This window comes from Ammospiza nelsoni, chromosome 9 (genome assembly GCF_027579445.1).
Source record: "Ammospiza nelsoni isolate bAmmNel1 chromosome 9, bAmmNel1.pri, whole genome shotgun sequence".
Taxonomy (NCBI): Eukaryota; Metazoa; Chordata; class Aves; order Passeriformes; family Passerellidae; genus Ammospiza; species Ammospiza nelsoni.
In genome coordinates this window covers 22,089,943-22,112,333 of record NC_080641.1, presented here as the reverse complement: position 1 = coordinate 22,112,333, position 22,391 = coordinate 22,089,943, and the positions used below count along the sequence as shown (strand labels likewise).

Sequence of the window (22,391 nt, the reverse complement as noted above, 5' to 3'; positions counted from 1 at the left end):
AAAATGAGCAAACTAACACATAAACAGGAACAAGAACCTTTCAAGCCTGCAAAGACTGAAAACATTGCATCTTTTTGTCCTGATTCTCTAAGATTAGCAAGCTGGCAAAGGAGCTTCCTGTCACCAGACCGAGCCAGCACTGCACAGCTTCTCCTTCTCTCCAATGATAAAACCCCTCTTCCTGTGCTGGCTCCAGGTTCACAATAAATCACTCTTCATGGAACACACTACATTTCTCTGGGCTTACTTTCATATTGGCTGCACTAAGCTTATCCCAAACTATCTGTTAACAAATCAGCACTTCAAGAGCAGTGGTCTGCATCAAGAACAGGAACAGCACAGTAACAGAGGGATGCTTTTCCACAACCTCCCTGTCAGCTCTTCTGGGAAGGAGCACTGCCTGCCATTACCCTCACCATTACCTTTACTTCTATACTAAGTATATGAATTCTTCTTTTCCAGATCATCCTGCATCTCCAGGAAAGCCAAGTACTGCAGCTGCTATTGTGCCACCATCTGAAGCAATGCAATGTGCTCACTGCAAATTAATTGCATTCCAGACACTATTTTTCTGATTTTGACAAATTTTTAAGAGAATTTCCTCAAATCAAACCTGTATGCAATTTTACTGCCTTTTTTCCCCCAATACACATAATGATTGTAACCATACTTGATTCATCATAAACATAGTAGAATTATGAGTTAATAGAGCACTAATTTTCAGAGGCAATCTTCCCAATTTGTCAGCAAGGGTGTATGTTCACTATCACAGTCTTCCCTTGAAAGATAATCCAGGATAAACTGTTCTATAGTCAGAGATTTTCTGAACATCTGAGCTATCAGTTTAAGCTGGTGTTTACTCACATTTCACAGTGCCTGATGTGTCGACAAATTTTCATTATTAGCTGTCCTAAACTGAATAAAATTCTGTTTCTTGAAGTCTTTTGAGTTGCTTCAGAAGCTGCAGCATTGTACCACTTCTCTCATCATCTCTTTCTGAAGATGCACTGAAGCATCTCTACCAAAAAACTTCCAGTTACAGAACCAATCTATCCAGATAATTCAGCTTCACACAGGCTCTCACAACCTTGTTTCAGATGTCTTACTTCAGAAAAAGGCAAAGAGTTTTTGTGCCATTTCTCCTAAACAGGGAAGCTGCCATGGTCTCTGCTTATCATGAAGATTCCCTCAACCTGCAAAAAATACAATTAATTGTTCTTCTCCCAAGCTAGACAGGCTGGTTTTCTCCTTGGAAAGTGAGTATCAGATGGTGTTATCTTCAAGAAAACCGGATACTACATGTATCACATGGTCTGAAAACAAAAGGAGCAATTGGCAGGATAACGTCCTGAGCTGCCCTGTGGAATAACAAAAAATAAATGGACAAAAGCCTCCTTGGTCACAGCAGTCATGGGAATGCATCCTATCTCCAGAGCTGGTGACATTAACCTTCAGCTGTAACACTCTTCAAGGAGCATTGCACTAGCAAACACAACTACTGTAAAACCCAAAAATGCAGCTGGAGTACTTTGAGAAATCCTACAGAGAGCTGGCACTCCACAAGCTTTGCCATGACAGTATCCCTCACCCTGCAGCTTGCTAGGACAGTGGCTGGTGTCTGGGTTGCAATAGGAAAGGTGGAGCCCTCATCTGTGTCAAATATCACAGATTTGGCCCCACAGCCTGTGAAAGTGGCAAGGAGCAGATGCAGTCTGCAGGTAGACAAGGATCCAGAGAAAGCATTATCACACTGCCAAGGCTAGAATTGCATAACTCATAACTTCTTAACACTTCATATATTCACTGAAAATTAATACACCACAATTTCTATATATTGACGTTTAAAAAAATCTCTTAAAATCACTTAAAAATATTAACATCATATTAGCACATATGTATACAGAATCTGTTCTGCTAAAGTAAAGCTAGTCCAAGACAGAAGAAAAATAGAAAACAAAAATTTTTACATTAACAATTTAATTACATTAATCTCTATTAGCAGGCACTAATCTCACTGCAGATTTTCTAAGGCACAGAATCTTTATCTGAAAATATACAGCAACCTTTTCTCCAATCCAGTGCAAGCTGGTACCTGCTGGTACCTTGTCATATACAGACCCAAAACCCCATTCAGCAGCATACCACAAATGAAACATACACTGGCTAGCACTTTGAGAAGAATACCAACTGTTTGTACTGAAATAAATACAATTTGGCAGCAAAGACTCTATCACAGCTTTGTCATAATTTTTGTCCACATAAATATCTTGATTCTATTTTTTGTTTCTGGAAGAACACATTACATGCTTCAATTCTCCCTCCATCAGTTAGTCTCATGTTTCACTGATGAACATACCATAACATTAAAATAACTACAAAATATTAAATTCAGTTTTAGGTCCATTTTTTTTTCAATGTGTAGTTGTGTATTTATTTGAACAAAAAAGCCCTGAGGAATCTGTTAAGTCACATATCAGTGAATGGCATATAATACACAATTCATTGCTCCTATTCACCAAGCATGCAATGCAATATTTATACCACAGATGTTTTCAAATGTAGTTTTATTCCAGTGACTATTTGCAGTCTATACATATATTTAAAAACAACATTATGTGAACATATCACGGACCAGTACCTAAAAAATCTTTAGTATATACTCCTTTATAAAAGGTTTTGACACAATGGAAAAGTCAGTCCAGAAGAACGCACGTTACCAGGTTTCTTGATAAACAAAATATTGTGAAGCCCTGTAACCTGCATGAGCACAAGTATCCATGGCAATGAATCTTTCATCTAAATCCTTGTTTCAAATAAACAGGTTTAAATTTTGTTCAGTAAACAAGTTCTACCACAACACTGTCCATTTAATTTTGTGCTTTCCAAAAGGCAAGCACACTACAGAAATAAAATTCCCTACCCGAGAGAGAAATGCAGTAAACAGTATTTGTTTCCCATCTCAGCAGAGGAATCCAAGTTCCTTGAAATTCTCATTATGTCTAAATCCAAAACAAATCCTGCTTATACCTTCTTCTTCTTCTTCTTTGCCTGTTCTCCAGACTCTACTTTACGTTTCTTAGCAGAAGCTGGTTCCTCGTCTTTTTCACCATCTTTAAATAAAAGAAAGAGTTAATCAAGATCAGCAAAGCCAGTTTTTTGTCTTAAACACCACCCTGTCTTAGAATAACTGACTTAACCACATCTGAGACGGCTTGAAAAAAGACACTGTAGCATTAACTGACAACATCCTCATTTTTTGAATGCACACAATATGTGGGCAGAACAGGAATGGTTACTTCTTACCACTGCCACAAACCACTGCAGGTAACTGAAAAGAGGCTTTATGATACTGTACAGTACCTGTTCTAAAAAAATTATTATTTGACTAGCTAACAGAAAAAGCTAGAAAATTACATTTTTGAAGCAGGAAATAATGTCAAAATCAACATTTTACCTTCTTCCTTTGGATGAAGGCTGACTAAGAGAAATGCATGGACAGGGAAAACATAGAACACACGGAGAAAAACAAAAACTGCTACTGGGAAAGAACACCCAGAACCAAAGATCAGGCAAGACAGCAAAAAAATCCTTCTTTTGGAAAAGCTTTGTTCACAACTTTACCAATGAATTAAAGCATTGTGTTCTGAAAGCTCAGAATTTCTTCTTCTGGTTCTGTTCTCTTGGTTATTGCTATTCTCTTTCTCCAGCAATTAAAAACAAAAAAATCCACCCACCTATCAAACATTTCTTTATTACCTAAACTACCATTACAGCTTTTACCATCACAGAAAGTGAACAGGATAGCAAATATTTTCTTCAGTAATCTGTCCCACGGACCTTCCATTTGATTCCTCTTTTGGACCCCAAGTTTTGCAAACATTATAGAAATAATCTGACCTACATCTACAACTAAGGCCAACACCTTAGTGTAAAGCACCTGAAGCTTTTACACCACCTTCTGCTTTAGCAGCACCATGAGTGAACCTGTTGGTTTCACAGAACTACAGCGCCACAGACTCTAACGCTTCCCTGCTACTGACAGAGGGGGAGAGGAGAAGAGGGGCTGCTCGAGGGTCTGTGTTGGATCCAGCAAAGCCAAAGCACCGGCCCTGCAGTGCCCCAGCCCTGCGGCCAGGCTCTCTGCCGTGGGCAGCGGCGGAGCAGGAGAGGCCGGCAGAGCTCCCTCGGGACCCGGGGCAGCCTCCCGCCCGCCCGGCCGGGCTCCGGCAGCGCCCGAGCCTCCCTCCGTGTGAGGCACAGCCGCCTCAGCCGGGGCTCACCCGACTCCAGGGGCTCCTGCTCCTCGTCCGGCAGGAACTTGGCTTTGCCGGCCTGGCGGGGCGCGTCGTCGCCATTGTCCTCGTAGATGTTGGACCACTTGATGGCCATGTCGAGGGTGGGGGCCGGCGGCGGCGGCTTCTCGGGCGGGCTGTAGGTCTCAGGCGGGGGCACGGCGTTGCTCCTCCACACCTTGAACTCCCTGGGGGGCTGCGGGAGAGAGCAGAGCGCCCGTCACGGCGGCCCGGGGGGCCCGTGGCGGCCCCGGCGCCGCCTGAGTTCACCCCGCGCCCCCCGCACCTCCTCGGGCGCCCGCAGCACGCGGCTCTCCCAGTCGATCTCCTTGTTGAGCGGGTTGTAGAGGAAGGCGGGCGGCTGCGACACGCGACGGAAGAGCTCGTCGGGCGGCGGCAGCCGCGGCCGCCCCGGGGTGCCCCCCGAGGCCGCGGCGGCTCCCGCCGGGCGCTCGTCGGGCTGCGGCTCTTCGGGCTCCGAGTCGGAGCTGGAGCTGCCGTAGGCCGCGAAATAGCCCAGCGGGTCCTCCCCCTCCGCCGCCATGGCGGGGCCGCGCCTCGCACCGCCCGCGGAAACCGCGCCCGCGCCGAGGGTTCCGGCCCGCGGCTGCCAGAGCCCGGCCCGGGGCTGCGCGGGGCTAGCGGAGCGGAGCGGGAAACGGGGTCTGAGGGCTCCGCCGTACCGGGGGCTTCCCTTCCAGTGACCAGAGAGCGAAAATCTGACACGAAACCGAGCCAACCTTCATTTCTCCCTTTCCACACCTGCAGGCTAAGCGGAGGGAAAACACGTTTTCCTTAATGTCCGACCACCGGCTAACCCAGGGCAGGCACAGCGCTGATCAGCGCAGCTCCAGGAGGTATCTTTACCAAAAGAGATTTTTCAAAATTGTTGGACCAAGTTTGTACTAGACCTCCCTTGTGATTGACTCATGCACACATTACTGCATCAGCTAAAACACTGGTGCTGCTCTAAGGGGATGGAGGGCAGGGCAGGTTCAGAAAAGCTTTTTCACCTAGAGCGTGTTTGGGACAGGCTCCCCAGGGCAGCGGTCACAGCACAGCCTGACGGAGCTCAGGAAGGGCTTGGACAACACTCTCAGGCGCAGGGTGCCACTCACCCTTGGGGATGTCCTGTGCAGGGCTGGGAATTGGACTCCGGGATCTTCATGAGTCCCTTCCAACTCAGCATATTTTATGATTCTATGTTCAGATTACTTCTACTACCAGAAGCAGGATAAGATCTGAGGAAGGGGTTTTGGTTATACTAAGGTCACTTCCTTAACTGTAAAGATGCTAAGCCATATCCAGCCGATCTCTCATAATCAATACCATGTCATTATTTTGAAGTAAGACCTATACACAAAGTATAATGAAAACAGTCGCTGAAGTGAGACACCACAGTGCCTGCAGCATTTGCAAATCCTTTTTCAAGTCATGCTTCTCAGCACTCAAAGTTTTTGTTTCTCCCCTGCTATTAATAAAAAACTTAATTTAAGAATGAAATCGGTATGCGTGGTTGGAAGCAACTCTTCTCACATCCGTAGGAAGTTGAGCAATAGAGTCATTTGAAAAAAAGCAAGAATCAGGTTAGTAATAGTAGTCATGAACTGCAGAAACTACTTAAGCAGCAGAGCTGTTCATTTCACATGCATGTTTCCCTTACAGACTGCTCTTGAGTGCATAGCACAGGCATTTCACATCAAGTCACTCTTTCCACCAGACTTCTCTAAAAAGACAAGGAGAACAAAAGCCTCCCGCACACACAAAACCAAAACCACACATCAAGGTAATGGCATGAATTGCTCTTGCAACCTGTACATCTTTAAAATGAGAGAGGCGGACAGAAAAACAGGCAATTGTAGAAAAGAATTTATTCCAAAAGTTGTGATAAAAATACGTTTTAAAAAGGCACATTATAGACATTTGGAAAGACAATACATTCACTCAAGGTCTCAGGTTTGCAGGCTCCACTGGGAGTGGTCCCTGCACACTGCACGGGACAGGATGGGGAGCAGCAAGGCAGCCTCCACCCTGAGCTGGTGCATTTTCTCTGTGAAGGCCAACCCTGCTCACTCTCTTCTCTTTACAAGAACCCAGGAAGGGACTCAAGCCTAAGCAGAGCTCTTTAAGTGGTTACATTTAGACAAATCACTTTCTAGACATCCCAAGTACAGGCAACTACAATTCAAGTTAATGGGAGAGGGAGTTCACCCTTATCCTTAATTTCTTGTTAAAGAACAAAGTTTGGCTTGCATATTTAGGCACTTAATTTCCAGAGTGCCATCTCATCTAAGCAGTTCCACTGAAAAGCATTTTCACTGCCTGGACACTATATGATTGTAGATGTAGAAACAAGGAAACAAGAAAAACAAGGATTTTTATAAACACATCTTTCTCACGTGTAAGATGTTCATACACTCGGGATGGAGGGTAGTTGAACATTGCATTTTATTTTAATCTGCTTTCAAAACAGAATAATTGTGAAGAACAGTTTATAGAGACTATCATGAGGTCCTGCAGGTGGCTTGTCTCCACACAAGGAGAACAGTTTAGTTATATTGCCCTGGTGTGCAGTGCCATTACATTCCATGGCTGTACACACTATGAGAGCCAAAATAACTGAGGACCTTCAATACAAACCTACCCTTTGATATACTGAAAACATCCCATCCCTTTAAAGTGTAGTACTGCAGAACACAGCTGTATACATGTCAAATTAAGAATCCACCAGGTCATTTTGAAATTATTGTAGGCACGTGCACAAAAGGTAGGCTACAATTCCAGTATGAGAGGAATACAGTGTTACATGGTGGCAAGAAATGAGAACCTTCCCATGTTGAAAAAGAATGCATTTGACTCTAAACAATTTGAAATGTAAACCTGTCTGTCTGCTTTGAAGAGGAGGTATTTGAAGTGCCACATTTCCAAGAGTCCTTCAGGTACAGATACTTTTGTGTCACACAGCTTCTCCTCCACTTCCCTAGTGGGACAAAGCATACAAGCTTTGCTCCTTAATAGCATCCTACAGTAATGTGTTCTTACAGCCCTCACAATGCCAGTAGAGCAGTTTACATTCCTTTTCCAGTACTAAAGAGAAATTATATTTAAAGTGCATCTCAAATCTGGAATCTTTAACTAATACACAAGAAGAATAGGCTGAGGGCTGCAGAAGTGTATTTGTGATACTGATGCCTCTTGATGTACCAGTAGGACAAAGCTCACACAAGGAAGAAACTCCTTGCTAATAAGCATGATTTGGCCAGATTTGTGAGGATTTTTGCAAGTGGAGCAGCACACATATACATGGAGAGCAGAATTTATCCTAGTGAGAAACATTTAACTTGGTAAATGACTTTAAGCTTTTTGGTAAGTAAGCTTAAGTTTTTAGTTCAGATTTTTTTCCATATTCAGGACTTTTCCTAACCATCTTTCCTAGAAACATTAAGAAAAGTTGATTTGTTAGTTTCTGCAGAAAGAAAAAACCCATTTGTTCTGTAATTCCAGCTAAAGTATCTGCTGGTATGAAATCAATATACACTAAATGTGAAATCTTATACACACTGGTTTAAAAAACAAACATTTGTTGCTGTAACACCACAGTATTTTGTACAAAGCTCCCTAAAAACAAAACAAAAAAGTCAAGCAGCACCAGCATCACACAATTACAAAATTAAAACAGAAATTGCATAGATTATTTCCTCCAATTTTCCTAACAGTTTGAAAACATTTTTTAGCCTTTATGAGCCATCCCACAAAGTTTCAGTACCATTCAGAGGAACAGAGGAAAGTCTCTGTGTTCACTGTGGCTGAACAGAACGTGACCTTAAAGGCAAAAAGCAATTGTCACTTGAACTGGTGCATGGCTCCTGCTGCTCTGCCTGCAGCTCTGGGGGCAGCGGGGGTGCACCAGGGTCCCCAGGCCCCGGGAGGGTGGCTGAGAAAACACTGCACTGTGAACTTCCCATCTCTGCAATTGGCAAATTCATTGAATGAAGAGACACAGCAGACACAAATGCGGCGGTGCTATAATCTTCTTCTGGGTGATGTATCTGGGTAGATTCTTTGTCTTTTGTTTTATCCAGGAAATTTGATTCATCAGAAAATGATCTAGAAAGATTATTTGTTCCTCCATACAGTGAGGTCATACAGGTGCTGCAGCTTAAACCTAAGACAAAAAAAACAGATAGTGGATTTAATTACAGTATGAGGACATCTTAAACTGTGCTGTGATTTAATATCAGTAAGACTGTCAAAAATCAACTGTCCATATTTTCAACAGATTAACCCTTCATCTCATCTGTGACATCCAGAATTCCTGACAAATTAGAAAACAAACATGCAGGTTATCTAGGCTGATATGAATGGTTTCTCTGTACTCAGTACCAGATAGTGCTTGACAAAAATGCACTGTAACTTAAAAGTTCATTTTAGAAAGTCACTTTAGCCCTTTGGCTCAACTTTTTTTAGATTTTTCTCACTGTGTTCTTCAAACTTTTAAGAGCTTCACCTGCTGGTTCTGCTCCAACATGGACAGCATTTAAGGCTATTTTACCTGAAGCCAGAGCAAACCTCAGGCCCTTCATCTCTGTGGTTAGACCATACTTCTTCCTTCTTTATTTGCCTTTTGATGGGTGTGGAAGGGGAAGTAACACTTTTGGTGTAGAAAGCCTGTACTTTCTTTCTCTGCCCTAAACTATGAGTGCACACAGTCACTTCAAGGTTTGGGTGTCAACAAAACCTCTAAGCCTGTATGGAAAAACACACACATGTATTTACAGTGTCTCCTTAAAGCTGTGGCAGTGAAGGCATACAGGGGAACTCCCCTCAAGCTGCATTTGCTTGCACATCTGCTGAGACACAGTTTAACTAAACCAGAGCATCCTGCCCCTGCAGCAAACAGCTTGAAGAGAAATGCAAAATGGAACATAACCACCCATTTTTGAAAAGCAAAACTGAAATGTGGAGACAGATTCATCCATCATAACAATACAATAGGGGATTTTTTTGCTACTTGTTATTATGGTGGATGTTTCAGATAAAGCCAGGGTACATGCACTAGGACCTTAAACACAAACTGGTAATATTTCCAAACATGTTGTTCCAAATACCAGAGGAAGATTTTAGTTTTGGATTTTAATTTTGCAGACCCTCCAAATAAAACCTATGTCTTACACAACATTATTAAAAATGTGTTACCTTTAAGAGCTTCAAGCTTTTCATTTTTGACTTTCAGCACTACATCAGTTATCTTTTGTAACAGGAAGTTCTGTGTTCTTTCTCGCCTGATAGATTCAATCAGAGTATCTAGTCCCTTTGGATTTTCTGCTAAGTAGTCCAACAACTTCCCAGCTTTTTTCCTGCTGGAAGATCGAGCAGAAATTTCCTCTGTGTCCTCCCTGGTGAGTATTTTCTTGGAGCGCAGGTAATCAAAGTGTCTCTCAGCTATGATCTTATCACACAGGTAAGGACGCATCCTTTCCAAAGCCTGAAAAGCAAAACAAACTGCTATGAACCAACATTTCAAATCATTTAGAAGCCTGTAGTTGGAACCTATATGATTTTGATGCAGGTTAGCAAGAGATTTTTTAAGGTTGCTGCTGTGTTACTTAGTTGAGATTTTTCTGAGTGTAAAAAGTTTTTTTTAAGAACTGTTCCCTAATTATCACTTTCATTAACTCTTGGACTGAACTCAGGAGCTCCAATGCTTGTTAAGAAATACAGTGACAACTTATAGAAAATGTGATTACATAAGGTCTGAGGTTAGCACATTTCAAAACAGTCAAGTAAAAATGAAATTATAGCAAACAGCACCTACTCACTTTGTCTACAAATACACCCATTTTCACTGATCATCTGATTGCCACATTGAGACACAACTCCAAAATACTGCAGTTACTGATGTTTTCTGTGCATTGAGCAAAAGTGGTCTCAAAGCAGCAGCATGAATGTACTCACAGTTCAAAATGTTTGTAAATAAACATATTTATTTACAAAATTTAAGCCTAATTATTTATACTATTGACAGGTTCAACAAATTACTGACATCCAAAACACATGCACTTTCATCCATAAATGTACATACTCTCAACAACATTAGTGGCTGCTTTGTGTCTTTTGTAACCCTATTCCATTGTATGAGTGATTTTATATGGCTCACCCTTATCCTTCTCAGCTCTTAACTGCAAGACTCCAAACTTTATAACTCCTCCTCAAGACAAGCTTGCCCAGACCAAGATGTCCTTGCCAGCTGTAGCTTCCTGAGGTGTGCTGTCCCCTGTCACACACAGTGCTAATGCTGACACAGCACCCTGGCTTGCAGAGATCCCATCGGTGTTACCTGAACAGCTCTGAGAGTCTGTCATGAAGCCACAACATTTAAAATGTGACTGCAGAAGCTCTAAAGTCAGATTTATGGGACTGCATTTTGATGATAAAATGTTATTTGTTTCTACCTAAGATTTCCATCCTTTCCCCTCCAAGTACTGTGGCAGGACGTGTAAGGTTAAGGGCTGAAGTGACAGTCGTGCATTTCTGTGAGCTGCAGCCCTGGGTTCAGTCACTGACCCACACTAACACACCTGCCGTGTTACACCTACAGTGTCTGACTCAAGTGGCTTTTATCCTTTTTTGGTGTAACTACACAATGCCACCTATTGCAGTATTACCCTGTGGAAACGAGTACTGGCTTGAAAACATGTCTCACAGAACTATGACAAAGCATTCAAAGGAAATCACTTAAGCATAAAACTAAAAAGAAACAAAAACCAAACTACAAGCAGTATTCACTGTACTTTAAAAGAGTATTAAAAAATCCCAATGAATCAAACATAAGAGACTGTAAATTATAAACAGAACCGTGGATAGGCAATAAATAAGTGACAAACAGCGATTTTACATTTATTTTTTTTTTTAATTAAGCAATCACTTTTTGAGGTTGGTTAGTACATTGCTTCCCAGTCTCACGTTGAGATAAATTAATCCAGAACGAATCAGGATGAAGTCTTCCATCAGATTCCAGACATCAATGAATAAGTATAGGGGAAAACTCAAGAAAATAAAGAACAATAAGCCTCAATAAAAAATCCCTAAGTATACATAACGTAGAAATCCACGCTTTCTAACTAAGAGTTTTACAGGCACCAGGACAGCACACGCACTTTCAGCCAAGCTTTGGGTTTCACGTTACTCCCCCCGTTTGCTGCCTCCGGCGCAGGCACCGGGCGGCCCGAGCCCCGCAGCCCGAGCCCGCAGCGCGCCCCGGCAGGGCGAGCGGGCGGCAGCGGCACACAGCACGGCCGGGCACGGCCCGGGGTCCGCGGGTCATGATCAGCCTGGCTCCGGGGGGCAGAGCCGCGCTCGAGATTCGCCGCCGCCTTCCCGGACGCGCCACGAGCCGGGCCGGTGCCTCCCGCCGCCCCCGCGCCGCGTCCCCCGCCCGCTCCCACAGCGCTTCCGCTCCCCCGCCCGGGCCCCGCTCGCCGCTCCGCGCCCGAGCCGTGCGCCCAGCCCCGGGCCCGCCCGCCACTTACATCCTTCTTCACCTCCGCCATCTCGTCCTCCGTCAGCGGCCGCCCCGCGCCGCCCGAGCTCGACCACGACCCCGGGCCCTCCATGGCGGAACCCTCGGCGGCGCCGCTGGGGAAACCCGCGCGGGGCGGCGCTTCCGCCCGGGCCCCGCCCCCGCCCGCATCCGCCAATGGGCGCTCAGAGCAGGCGCTCCGCCCCGCCCCCAGCCGGTACCGGCCGCGGCCCCGCCCCAGCTCGGCCCCGCCCGGCCAATGAGCGCTGAGGAGCCGCGCTCCGCCCCGGCCCCGCCCAGTGGCGCGTGCGCGGGGCCGTGCCGGTGCCTGAGGGCGGGCGCGGCTCGCTGGGCGCGGGGGCTGCGCGGCCGGGACTGGGACTGGGACTGGGGCTGGGGCTGGGGCTGGAGCCGCCCCTGACCCCGCCGGGCCTCCCGGGACCTGTGGCAGCCCCTCCGCTAACGCGGCTGGAGCGTGCGGAGCGGTGCCGGGCCCGCGGCGCGTGCTGGCACGAATGACAGCGGCTGGCGGTGCCCGCCGGTTTCGGTGTTCCAAAGCCCCTCCGTGCACGGGGTCGTGCTCCAAGGCAGCAGCAGAGGGAGCCGCGGCCCCGCCGGGACACGGCGCCGCCTCCTCAGGGAAAGGGAGCGCTGAACTGCGGCAATCGGGGCTCTGGCAGCTGGCACGGGTGGAACTCGGGCTGTTTATGCGCTCCTAAAATTGTCCTTTCAGCAGATAAACATGAACATAAGTAGAAGCGATCAACACTGAGGTTTGCTGTCAGTAGGGAAAACCTGCCAGTTTTATAGTAGTTTTACATATTTGCAAAGTCTTTGATTGACATGCTTTGTTAATGCAATAGTACTTGAAATACTAATTATTAATTATGACAGTACCTGTTTTCCAGTGCTAGCAGTCCCAGCTTTAAAATAAACACGAAGATCCTGCCCAGAACACGTGAAAAATAAAGGACTAGGCTCCTGCGGAGAGGGCTGATCTCTGCAGAGCTGGATGTTCCAATCAGGGCCAATCCTCAAACTGCTGCCAGCCAGCTCCACTCCCCGCCACTGCTGTGAGGGCCCCTCTGGCCAGTGCAAACTCTCAGGCTGACCCTCCCCTCACAGCCCTGGCTGCTGCTCACCTGGGGGCACACCTGCTCACAGCCCATGGCCTCCTGGTATTCCCAGTCCAAGAAGCCTTTCTGTAGTGCATTTGAATTTCTCAAAGCTGTGTATCTCTGCAAAGTAGCCTATTCATCTCCCATTTTCCTGCTCAAAGAGATGCAGGGCTGACCATTTTTTCCCAAGTTCAAGTGCCTACATTGATCCTCCCCAATCTGTGCTAGGCACCCAAAATACATGGAAAGCTTTCAGCTTCTCTGATGCTTCCAAGAGAACTGATTGTGGCACTTCTGAAACAGAGCCAGGCGTGTTCCCAGCCCCTGACTCCCACCCCTGTTTATTATATCACATGCCTTTCAGCTCTTCCTCTTCAAGGTGAGTTATATTGTGGACTTTGCTGGCTCCATACAACACTGCTGATAAAAATATCTCTCATGCATTCTGGATTTCGAGTATTTGTTAATAACCTTGCTCAGCAAGAGGTGCAGTTCAAAGCCATGTGATGTCTGGAGGGTTAGGCTGCTGATTCCTGAGCCGTGTAGGAGACAAACTGGAATGATTTCACTTCAGCAGTCAGGAAGAGAGCATGTGGTTAGCAAATACAAGAGCAGAATATATTTTAGCTGACTTAATGCCAAAACACCCTACCAGGCTTTAATGGTGCAGGCAGCAGGAAGGCTTCCCTTTGCACAAAACTCATCTAATCATTGCCATTAAGAAACAAATTCAGGTAAATTGGTGCCAACTCTCTTCTGTAGACATGTAAATGAAGTAGTTTAAAATACTAATTGCATCACACTAAATGTATTCACATTAGACACAGCACTGATTTAAACACATTAGTTAAAAATCATACTTGTAACCAATGTTGTAAAATCAGTATGAAGGCTGTGTTTAAGATCCTTTGTCCCTACTTCTCTGGCAAGGAGAATAATAGATGATGGTTTATTTAAAGTCCTATTATACTAGCAAAATACAGTTTGAAAGTAATGTAATTATTTTGCTACAGTTTATTAAGGAATTCCTACTCTGTTAAATTATCTTGGTTTTCTTAAAAAGCTGGAAGAACAACACTGAGGCCTTGAACCAGTGATTCCCGGGCTGCCAGGAGATGGCAGTGATGGCCCACGAGCCCTTGCACACACAGAGCCCTGAGTCACTGCAGGGTCACCCTGCTCTGGATCCCAGCTTTGTACCCTGCTGGCATTGCAGCCCCAGGGTGAGGGCAGAGAGCAGCCCCAGGAGCAGCCTGCAGCCCACCACAGGGAGTGTTTAGATATAACACATGCAGTTCTCTGCCAGGTTACCTCAAAGCAATGCCTGCAGTGCAATCGCCGCTCCTGAGATTGTGGGGGAGAAAAGACACAAGAGCTGTGTGAGTAATTGAACCATAATGGAATGCCACTAAACCTTTGTAGTTTCACCTTTTGTAAGTTACAGTAAAGGCAGGCACTGCAGAGAATCATACTGTACTATGCTAACATCTGTTTTGTTACCTTGGACAGCAATAAAATTAACCATGACCACTCACAGGCTGTATCTCCTCTCTACACATTATAATTGTAGACTCTACATTTAAGAGTAATTTGTTTTTAAAGAGTCAAGATTTCCTCTAACAGAATTAAGGGTTTTAGTGCTAATGTCTATAATTGGCTTTACTTCTAGGTATGAAATAAGCTTGGAAATAAAAAGACAGCATGAAACACTATCAAATTAAATACATAAACTTTCAGTTCCAAAAGAAGAAGCATGAACTACACAGGGTAGGGTACAACTGACACTTTATTCCTTCATGATGGAGATATATAGTATTGAAACTGCAAGAATCACAAAAAAAATTAAATCAAAGTGCAAACCTCTATTAGAACTGATTATGGAATGTATTGATGTTTTTGGCACAAAAAGTGGGGAATTATATACTGCAACAAGATTAAGTTTAATGAATGTAATGCTTCTGTGCTCAGTAGTCACATTTGTGCACTGCAGAACAATAAAAGTAAAACAGTGACTAACACGATTCACATACAACTCCATACAATTTACATCACAGTCCAGTTAAAACTTCTCTGAAATACATGAGGTCCACTGATACTTTGTTCACAATCACTTAACAATTACCATTGTTTAGGCAGGCTTATCTTTTCAGCTTCCTTATTGATAAAAGCAAAAATAGACAATCTTAAATAGTAAATTATCTTCCTCAAATGGTTCCATGTGGATGTTGATGTTTTCTATTAATTTGGCTCTGACTTCATTGATAAAACATATATGAAGCTGAACAAAATCAAAAGCTTTTTTTCCCCATATTTTCCAATTTGCTGTGAACAAACAGCATTCTGTATACTGGCTTTTTGTTTCCAAAACTGGACATAGTGGTGCCTATGAGCTCTATTCCTATCACATGGAAATCACAAAAAAAAAATCAGAGCATAGCTTCACACAGTGGCATCTATTTAAAACTGAATATTAGCATGGTAAACACAAGAATACATAAATGGAAGAATTCAAGTTTATCTCATAAGGTACAGTATGCATTCACATTTTCATTACAGAGAGAGACACTGTATTCACATTCTGTAGAAGAAAGAAACCCACATATCACAGATCTCCCTAAACTCTCAGCAAAGATAACATCCTATAATGCACATTCTGGCTCTTTCATTTCAACTGAGCTAAACTGATTGCTGAAAGGAAAAATCCTTTGATGAGTAATTCAAGCCCCATTGCTGAGCTGTTACCACAAGAACTTCAGTACGGGTCTGCTCTGTCATACAGTCTGACAGTTGTTATCAAAGAGTTTTATGTGGGCAGCTATCAGTGTTCAGTGTCTCAGCTCCTTTTTTTGGTTTGGGATTTTATTTTATTATTTATATTAATCAAGGATGATGATTTACATCAGGCATCTGAGAAATTTTCTGGTGACAAAATGTACTGGAAATGCATTAGATGCACATGTGTCACTGCAGAAATGTCCTCACAACTGAATTCTTTGTTTGGGCAACAGAAAAATAAACAGCAAGAACAAGAAGCATTTGACATGATTTTAGTTCTTAGTACCATACTGCAAATACATAAACTGAAGTGTTCATAATATTTTTTTTTTCTAATGCCAGAATAAAGATTAACAGGAGAAGCTGTGAGGTGAGGGTGATCCCCCTAACCAGCTTAGGTAACTTTTGGCATCAGACTAAGATGTAATTTAGAGCATCTATGTTAAGCGGTTGTGATTCCTACTGAGGCCAAGAGAGAGAAAGCAGGTGTGGTTTTAGAGCACCTCAATTTTGTGCCTGAAGTTAGACAGTTTGAATACAACAACTAAAGGAATTCAGATCCCTCAGCTGCTCCCTTGCTTTCTGTATACCAAAATGCAGCCCTGAAGCCAAAGTAATCTAAATGGCAAAAGGTGAAAAACCAATCTCTCTGTCTATACAGCTGTTTCTCAGCTCTGAAATCCCAACTCCTCCTCTCCCTCCCCTAGGGAATCAGAGGAATTCACTGTCACACATTCTTTGGCTTTCAAGGACACAGGGTGACAGCACTGTCACCAGAAATGGTTCTTTTTTTCTGGAGAAATCTTAAAAAGAGGAGTCACCCTTTTTACCCTCTGAATAAAAGGGTACAGCTCCTGCTGACTGTCATCCCTCCAGCTCAAAAGAAGTTGCTCAGACCCAAAGCAGACCCCTCAGTTTTTCCTCTCTCCTGGCACCTACTCAAGGAGGGAGTGAGTTTAGGATAGTCCATCATGGCTTGGGATACTGTGGAGTGAACAGTGAGGAAGAAGTGAAGAAAAAGACTCAAGTAAGAACTGAGGCAAGAAGGTAAAATCACTTGGGATTAAACGAGAAAAGTGCTCATCATGCCTTGATGAGCAAACTAGAAATGGGAGTCTGAGGAAGGAGACAGGTGAGAGGTGAGAGAGGGTGGAGGAAGAAAAAACCAAAACCAACACTACAGAAATATTTCACAATAAATAAAATAGAAATCCTACAGCCTAACTCTACCAGTGTAGCTGGATGCTCTGGCTCCCTAGCAAGAGGAGGGTAGAGGGACTGAAGGACATGGATGGGGGCCAGGGACAAATGGACAAGTCAGGATGGGGGGGCTGTTTCAGCTTTGACAGCTCCCACAGCTGCACAGGTTTTTAACAGAGCACAGCTTGCCTTTAGGAGCTCACAGCTCAATATTGCAGGGCCACTTTTTGGCACAAAATCTCTGTCTAATGTCAGGTTATTTTGAAATGTGTGATACTTTATCAAATATTTAAAAAGCACCAAGGGAAGGCAGAAAAAAGATTCCCCACTGCAACATTTACATCCTGAGAGCCTGATCACCTGGCTCAGGTTTAAATGATGGTGCATGGGAATGGAAGAGATAAAGAGGGAACATTAGGAACACCCTTTGGGACAGGAGAGCCATAAATAGGAAACCCCCCCCACTTGCTGTTTGGCTGCCTGAAGAACTTCCTTAGGGCCATGTTCTTTACACATACACTATATTCACTCATCACTGCTCTCTTCTCTTGTGTCATCACAGCAAACAGAGCACCCACGAAGCATCAGGTGTACTCTGGCAGCTGCCAGGAGGTTTTCATCTCATTACAACTGAGATGCAGTGTGAGATATGCCAGAGAGAACCTACAAGTATGAGGACTTGTGTTTCCTTCCTTATGGCTGTACAAAACAGGTTTCCAAAGGGTATCCCAGTGGGCATCTGGTTAATTCTGTTTGCTTTCCTGCAGACCACATTGCCCAAGCCCCCTCACTCACTTCCTACTGTACCTCAGCAACACACCACAAGTGGTTCAGGAAAGGTGGAGGAGATGTCTAGGAAGCTGATAACATGTTCAGACTATTTGTCAGTCTCTGGAGAGTTCCCACTGCTGCCTCTGTTTGGGAATTGCTCCTATCCTTAGTTTACAAATTATTTAATAAGAAGCATGTGAATACAATGGTGTGTGCTTCACTTTGCAGTGGCAAAAAAAAAATAAAAAAAGCCATGACTCAGTGGGTAAACATGTTGAGGAATTTGCTACAAAAATTATATTTGTCTTAACTGAATACCACTGTGAATATTCATGCCACTAAAAAAAAATATAAGATGTTATTGTTCCAAGGAAAACTGTCCCAAGGGCAGATAAAGAAAAAATTACAATCTTCCAGGAAAAAATAGTTTCCCTTATTCATGGGCATAATCCAGGAATAGCTGTCCTTCAACTCCTTCTATCACCCTTTTCTTTTGAATTTTGCTAGTAAGTGGCCTCCAAATGAAGAGAAAACAGAAAGGAGAAACAAATTTTAAGATGTAAACAAAGAGATTTGACTCCCCCATACTTTAGATTTTTTTTGCATCTCTGCATTTAATTTTTGTGGTCCAGAGGCTTCCTAGGATCTGGCCTTTTAAAAAACCTCCTCTTCCATTCTCACCACATTGAAAGTCATGGTCTTATCAGGAAACTGGAACCTGAATTGCAGGAGACAACTTGTGTGGCTGCACTACTCTCTCCTGTCATTCAGGTTTCCCAGGCAGGCATTGCCCTTGGATGCTCCCATCAGAGGAAGCTTTTCCAAAGCTGGTCCCTGGTGTCTGAAATGGATTCCAGCCACAACTCTGCCCAGCAGCAGCACTGTGATGTGACCAGGACAGTGAGCACAATCCCCTGCCCAGTGTCCCAGCTAAGCTTCCCTACCACACAAGGTTCATGAGCCCACTGAGTTTTCTTCAGTCCCCCTAATACTTTGCACCACTGAAAGTAGGAGACTGAGGAAGGAAAAACACATGTAGAGCAAGGAAGCAAGAGAAAAGAAGACAGAAGAGAACAGTGTAAAGACAATAGAGGTGCTTGTAATATTGAGAATTAGCCAGGTTTCATGAAATTTTCACACAGATATGTTAAATCACTAAAGTTAAGGGTTAGCCATTATAATTGCCTTCTGCTAGCCCATGGGACTAACTTACTTCAGAGTTATGTGCTCCCCACAAACCCTACATCCACCTTAAATACCATCTGCAAGGACATAATAAAAATCACAATGCAAAAAATCTGTAAACAAGGGTTAGTAGCACAGTGGTACAGTAGATTGTCAATAAAAACAATAAAAGTGTGAATACAGATTCGTCTACCTTGTGTGTAACATTATTGCCAGTTACAAGGGAGGGACTCTGTAAACTCATCATTCTGAAGCTTTGTTAATAAGCACAGAGCAACAGGTGAGTGACCCATCTACTTTGGCCAGTTCTGTGGCAGCTATTGGGATCAGCATGTGGTCCTTCAGCTTTTCAAATACCTGTTCAGGAAAAAAAAAAAACGTAAGGGAAAAATCATTACATTTACACCTCTGTTTTCCCCTTTCTCTAAGTATTTACAGAACATGGATTTGCCAGCAGGTACCAAGCCATCCCAACACTGTTAATCAGCAGGAACATCCATGGTGCACATGTGTCGCTACAGGACACAAAACAATACAAGAGCACACACTGCTGCTCTCAAAGTGAAGAAAAGGGAAGTTTATTTTCTGACTCCAACATTTACAATTTTCCAAAAGTGACAGTGGATTGGAGGGTGAAAGTGCCACCTCTCCAATGACACTGCACAAACCAACAGTCCATCAAATTTCTCCTCCTCCATAAAAGAATGCAAAACAATAAGTTATTTACAGAAAGCGTGTGAGAAAGTTTGCTACAAGAATGTAAACATCAGAAGGCCTAGAAAATCTTTAAAAATCAGGGTGGCACACGTGGCCCTCTGGCTGTGGCACTCACACCACCCCGTCCCTGGCTGGCAGCCCTCACCTTGGCGCTGTCCGGGAACTCCTCGGGGGCGCGGTGCAGCAGCACGTGGCCCTTGCTGGGGACGTTCAGGTAGATGCAGTTTGCCGCCGCGTCGTCAGGCACTGTCAGCTTGTCGTAGCGGTGGTCGCTCATCTGCTGCATGGTCTGCCAGGAGACAAAGGGCAGCTATTTACATCAAATCAAGCAACCCCAAAGTAATGGGAGAACAGAAATAGCTAATTGTGATGGCCAGGGCAGTCAAGGGCCATTTTGCTGTGCAGCAAGTACAGATATTTCCTTTTATCTCTGCCTTTATGGAAGAATCTACTAAACCTAACTGAAAAGAGCCATAAAAAACCTTTGCGCAATGGTTCCTGCAAGCAGCAGGATTAAGCAGGGCACTTGGTAAGCATCCTCTGTGGGGTCTTTTCCTCGAGGATTGCACACTGAGTATGCAAAACTGCTCCTGACACTGATTGAGACTCTAGGTGCTCAGCACCTATTAAAAAAAGCAACCATTGTTCAGTATTTATGTAATGAGTATGAATTAAACCAAACAGGACAGGAATGGTTCCCAGCTTGGATATCAGCCCAATCTTAATTCCTTTCAAGGACCTCTGTTCTGCCTTGCAGGCAGTTTCTCTTTCACTAAGCACCTGTGCTGGGGGGTGAGCAGGCACATCTGTGCTAATCCTCGTTCCCAGGGGGACAGCACAATGCCTGCCTTGCACAGGAGAGCTGCTGGCCTGCAGAGGCTTGGGTATAAATACACAAATGTAGACCCTGGCTGGCTGGAATTTCAGAGACAGAGACACTCAGGGCACGACAAGCATGCAATCCCATGTTTTGGAGCAGATCCATTTTACTAAGGATGGGAAAAGCCTGAAGACAAGATGCCTGATTCCCAGTTGTAGCATTCCAGCTTTACATCAGCTTCAGGCTCACAGAGACCAAGAATAACACAGAACTGAACAAGACTCAAAGTCCAAAACTTTGGTCTTACTGAAAGCCTAAGCAAACTGCAAGTGTTTCCATTTCTCCTCCAGCCCACCTGTGTGCCCACATACATGCAAAGATGCAAACAGAAAGAAAAAGCTTTTTTTTCAACTTAAAATATTCACATTAACAGTATCTTTAGAAAAACCTGGTCTTTTGTTAACAACATTTTTCAACTAAATTCCCTTCTCAGGGAGAACCCAGAGATTTATATCACACAGCAGAAAGCAGACTTCAATTTTAGGCACAGTTAAGTTTGCCATTAAGTTGCTTCTAAGGTCATTCATCTGTACTACTTCTCATTCATTAAAGAAATACTACTAAGGAAATGTAGCTGATTCAGAACAGGGTCTACACAACATACTGGGAAGTAACAAAGAACTCATGCTTGCCCACACCTATGGTAAGTAATTCCTTTATAGGTCCACATTTTTCATGTTCTAGCCTGAGTCATCCACATCCCGTGGAGAACATGAAACTCTCAACAAAGAATGCCATGCATTCTTGAGGAAGTGTTATCAGATTGTCATTTCTTGTTCCTTCTCATGTTATGAAACTTTCCCAAGTTCCCAAGGACACATCTACCTCCTTAAAAGGTTAATGTGTTTCTCTGGGCAAAAATCCTTGCACCTTTACTTCACCAGATGTAATTTTGTATTTTTGTATGCTTAGCACAGTTGATTTTCTTTTTTATAATTTTGTTTCTGTTATGTTGCCAGGATGAGTTTTATTCTGTTTCCTTGATGTTGCAGATGTCCTGCACCTAGTGTGGCTCTTCTACCTGGAAACCAGAGCCTCCACCTGCAGCTTCCCTTTTCCTTCCTATACAATGTTTTTAAGTCTTGACTAAGGAAACATTCATTCAATCTGCACTAAAATACATGTATCAGTAGAAGAAAAGCCACTATGTCTGGACTTCACTAAGCTCACAAGCAGATGTTCTCTCTCCACTCCTTGTTGAAAACAGAATTTTGATATTGTAGGTTTTTGTAGGAACATCAGAAATACATTGTGAATCTCTGTGAAATGTTTCCATATGAAATGATGAAAGAATTCTTAAGCAGAAGGGTAAAGACAAGTCTCCCATTCATTTGCTTCTGCAAAATGCTGAAGTGGGAAATACACCAGCAAGCAGATAAAGGACAAGTGGCAGGGCCCCTGTGCCTCAAGGACCAGCTTTGGGATCCTGGGAGATGATGCCAAGGGCACATTAAAAGGACTGTTTTCAGTATTAAAAAGCACACAAACGGTGGTGGAATCAGTTCAGAAACAAATCAGAAAGCCTGAGTGAGAAAGTGAGGCAAAGTAGCACAGGAGTTTGAGGACACAGCTGTGATAGTGGTACTGGGATCTCAGCTAGCTGGAACACCACCACAAGAAAGCTTTTATTACTAACTGGAGGTTTGACAACACAAGATTACTCTCTTCCTCAGCTCTTAAGATAAAAAGGAAATAATATTTGCAAGCTTTCATCGCTGTTATAACTATGCCTGACTGTTGCAGTAAAATTTCAAAAACCACTTACTTGAGAGAGTGCCCAGGCAACAACACCCCAAACGTGCCCCACAGGGAGGCTGTGGATGCAGCAGAAATGCATCAACACGACACAATCAGGGCATTTTGCAGACCCATGTGGTTTTCTGTATTTCTATTATGTGAAGTCATTAAGTACATGTGCCTGGCCAGATTGACTC

At 43.8% G+C, this 22,391-nt stretch overlaps 3 protein-coding genes across 3 annotated transcripts in view; all 3 read right to left on the bottom strand.

Annotated features, from left to right (window-relative positions):
- Positions 1-1,960: 1,960 nt before the first annotated feature.
- On the bottom strand, positions 1,961-4,836 carry C9H1orf52 (chromosome 9 C1orf52 homolog). Its single transcript, XM_059478760.1, has 3 exons — positions 4,579-4,836; positions 4,281-4,488; positions 1,961-3,110 (listed from the first exon to the last, which is right to left on the bottom strand). The coding sequence occupies exons 1-3, from the start codon at positions 4,834-4,836 to the stop codon at positions 3,022-3,024; spliced, it is 555 nt and encodes a 184-aa protein (XP_059334743.1). The 3' UTR covers positions 1,961-3,021.
- A 1,307-nt stretch (positions 4,837-6,143) lies between these two features.
- BCL10 (BCL10 immune signaling adaptor) lies at positions 6,144-11,949 on the bottom strand. Its single transcript, XM_059478658.1, has 3 exons — positions 11,822-11,949; positions 9,489-9,777; positions 6,144-8,457 (listed from the first exon to the last, which is right to left on the bottom strand). Exons 1-3 carry the CDS (start codon positions 11,903-11,905, stop codon positions 8,090-8,092), a joined length of 741 nt encoding a protein of 246 aa, XP_059334641.1. The 5' UTR covers positions 11,906-11,949; the 3' UTR covers positions 6,144-8,089.
- A 2,748-nt stretch (positions 11,950-14,697) lies between these two features.
- DDAH1 (dimethylarginine dimethylaminohydrolase 1) overlaps positions 14,698-22,391 on the bottom strand; it is a 56,224-nt gene continuing 48,530 nt past the window's right edge. The window contains exons 5-6 of the mRNA XM_059477947.1: positions 19,723-19,866; positions 14,698-19,217 (exon numbers count right to left, since the gene is read on the bottom strand). Coding sequence (XP_059333930.1) covers positions 19,104-19,217; positions 19,723-19,866 — 258 coding nt within the window. The 3' untranslated portion in view covers positions 14,698-19,103. The remainder of the gene's footprint in view (positions 19,218-19,722; positions 19,867-22,391) is intronic.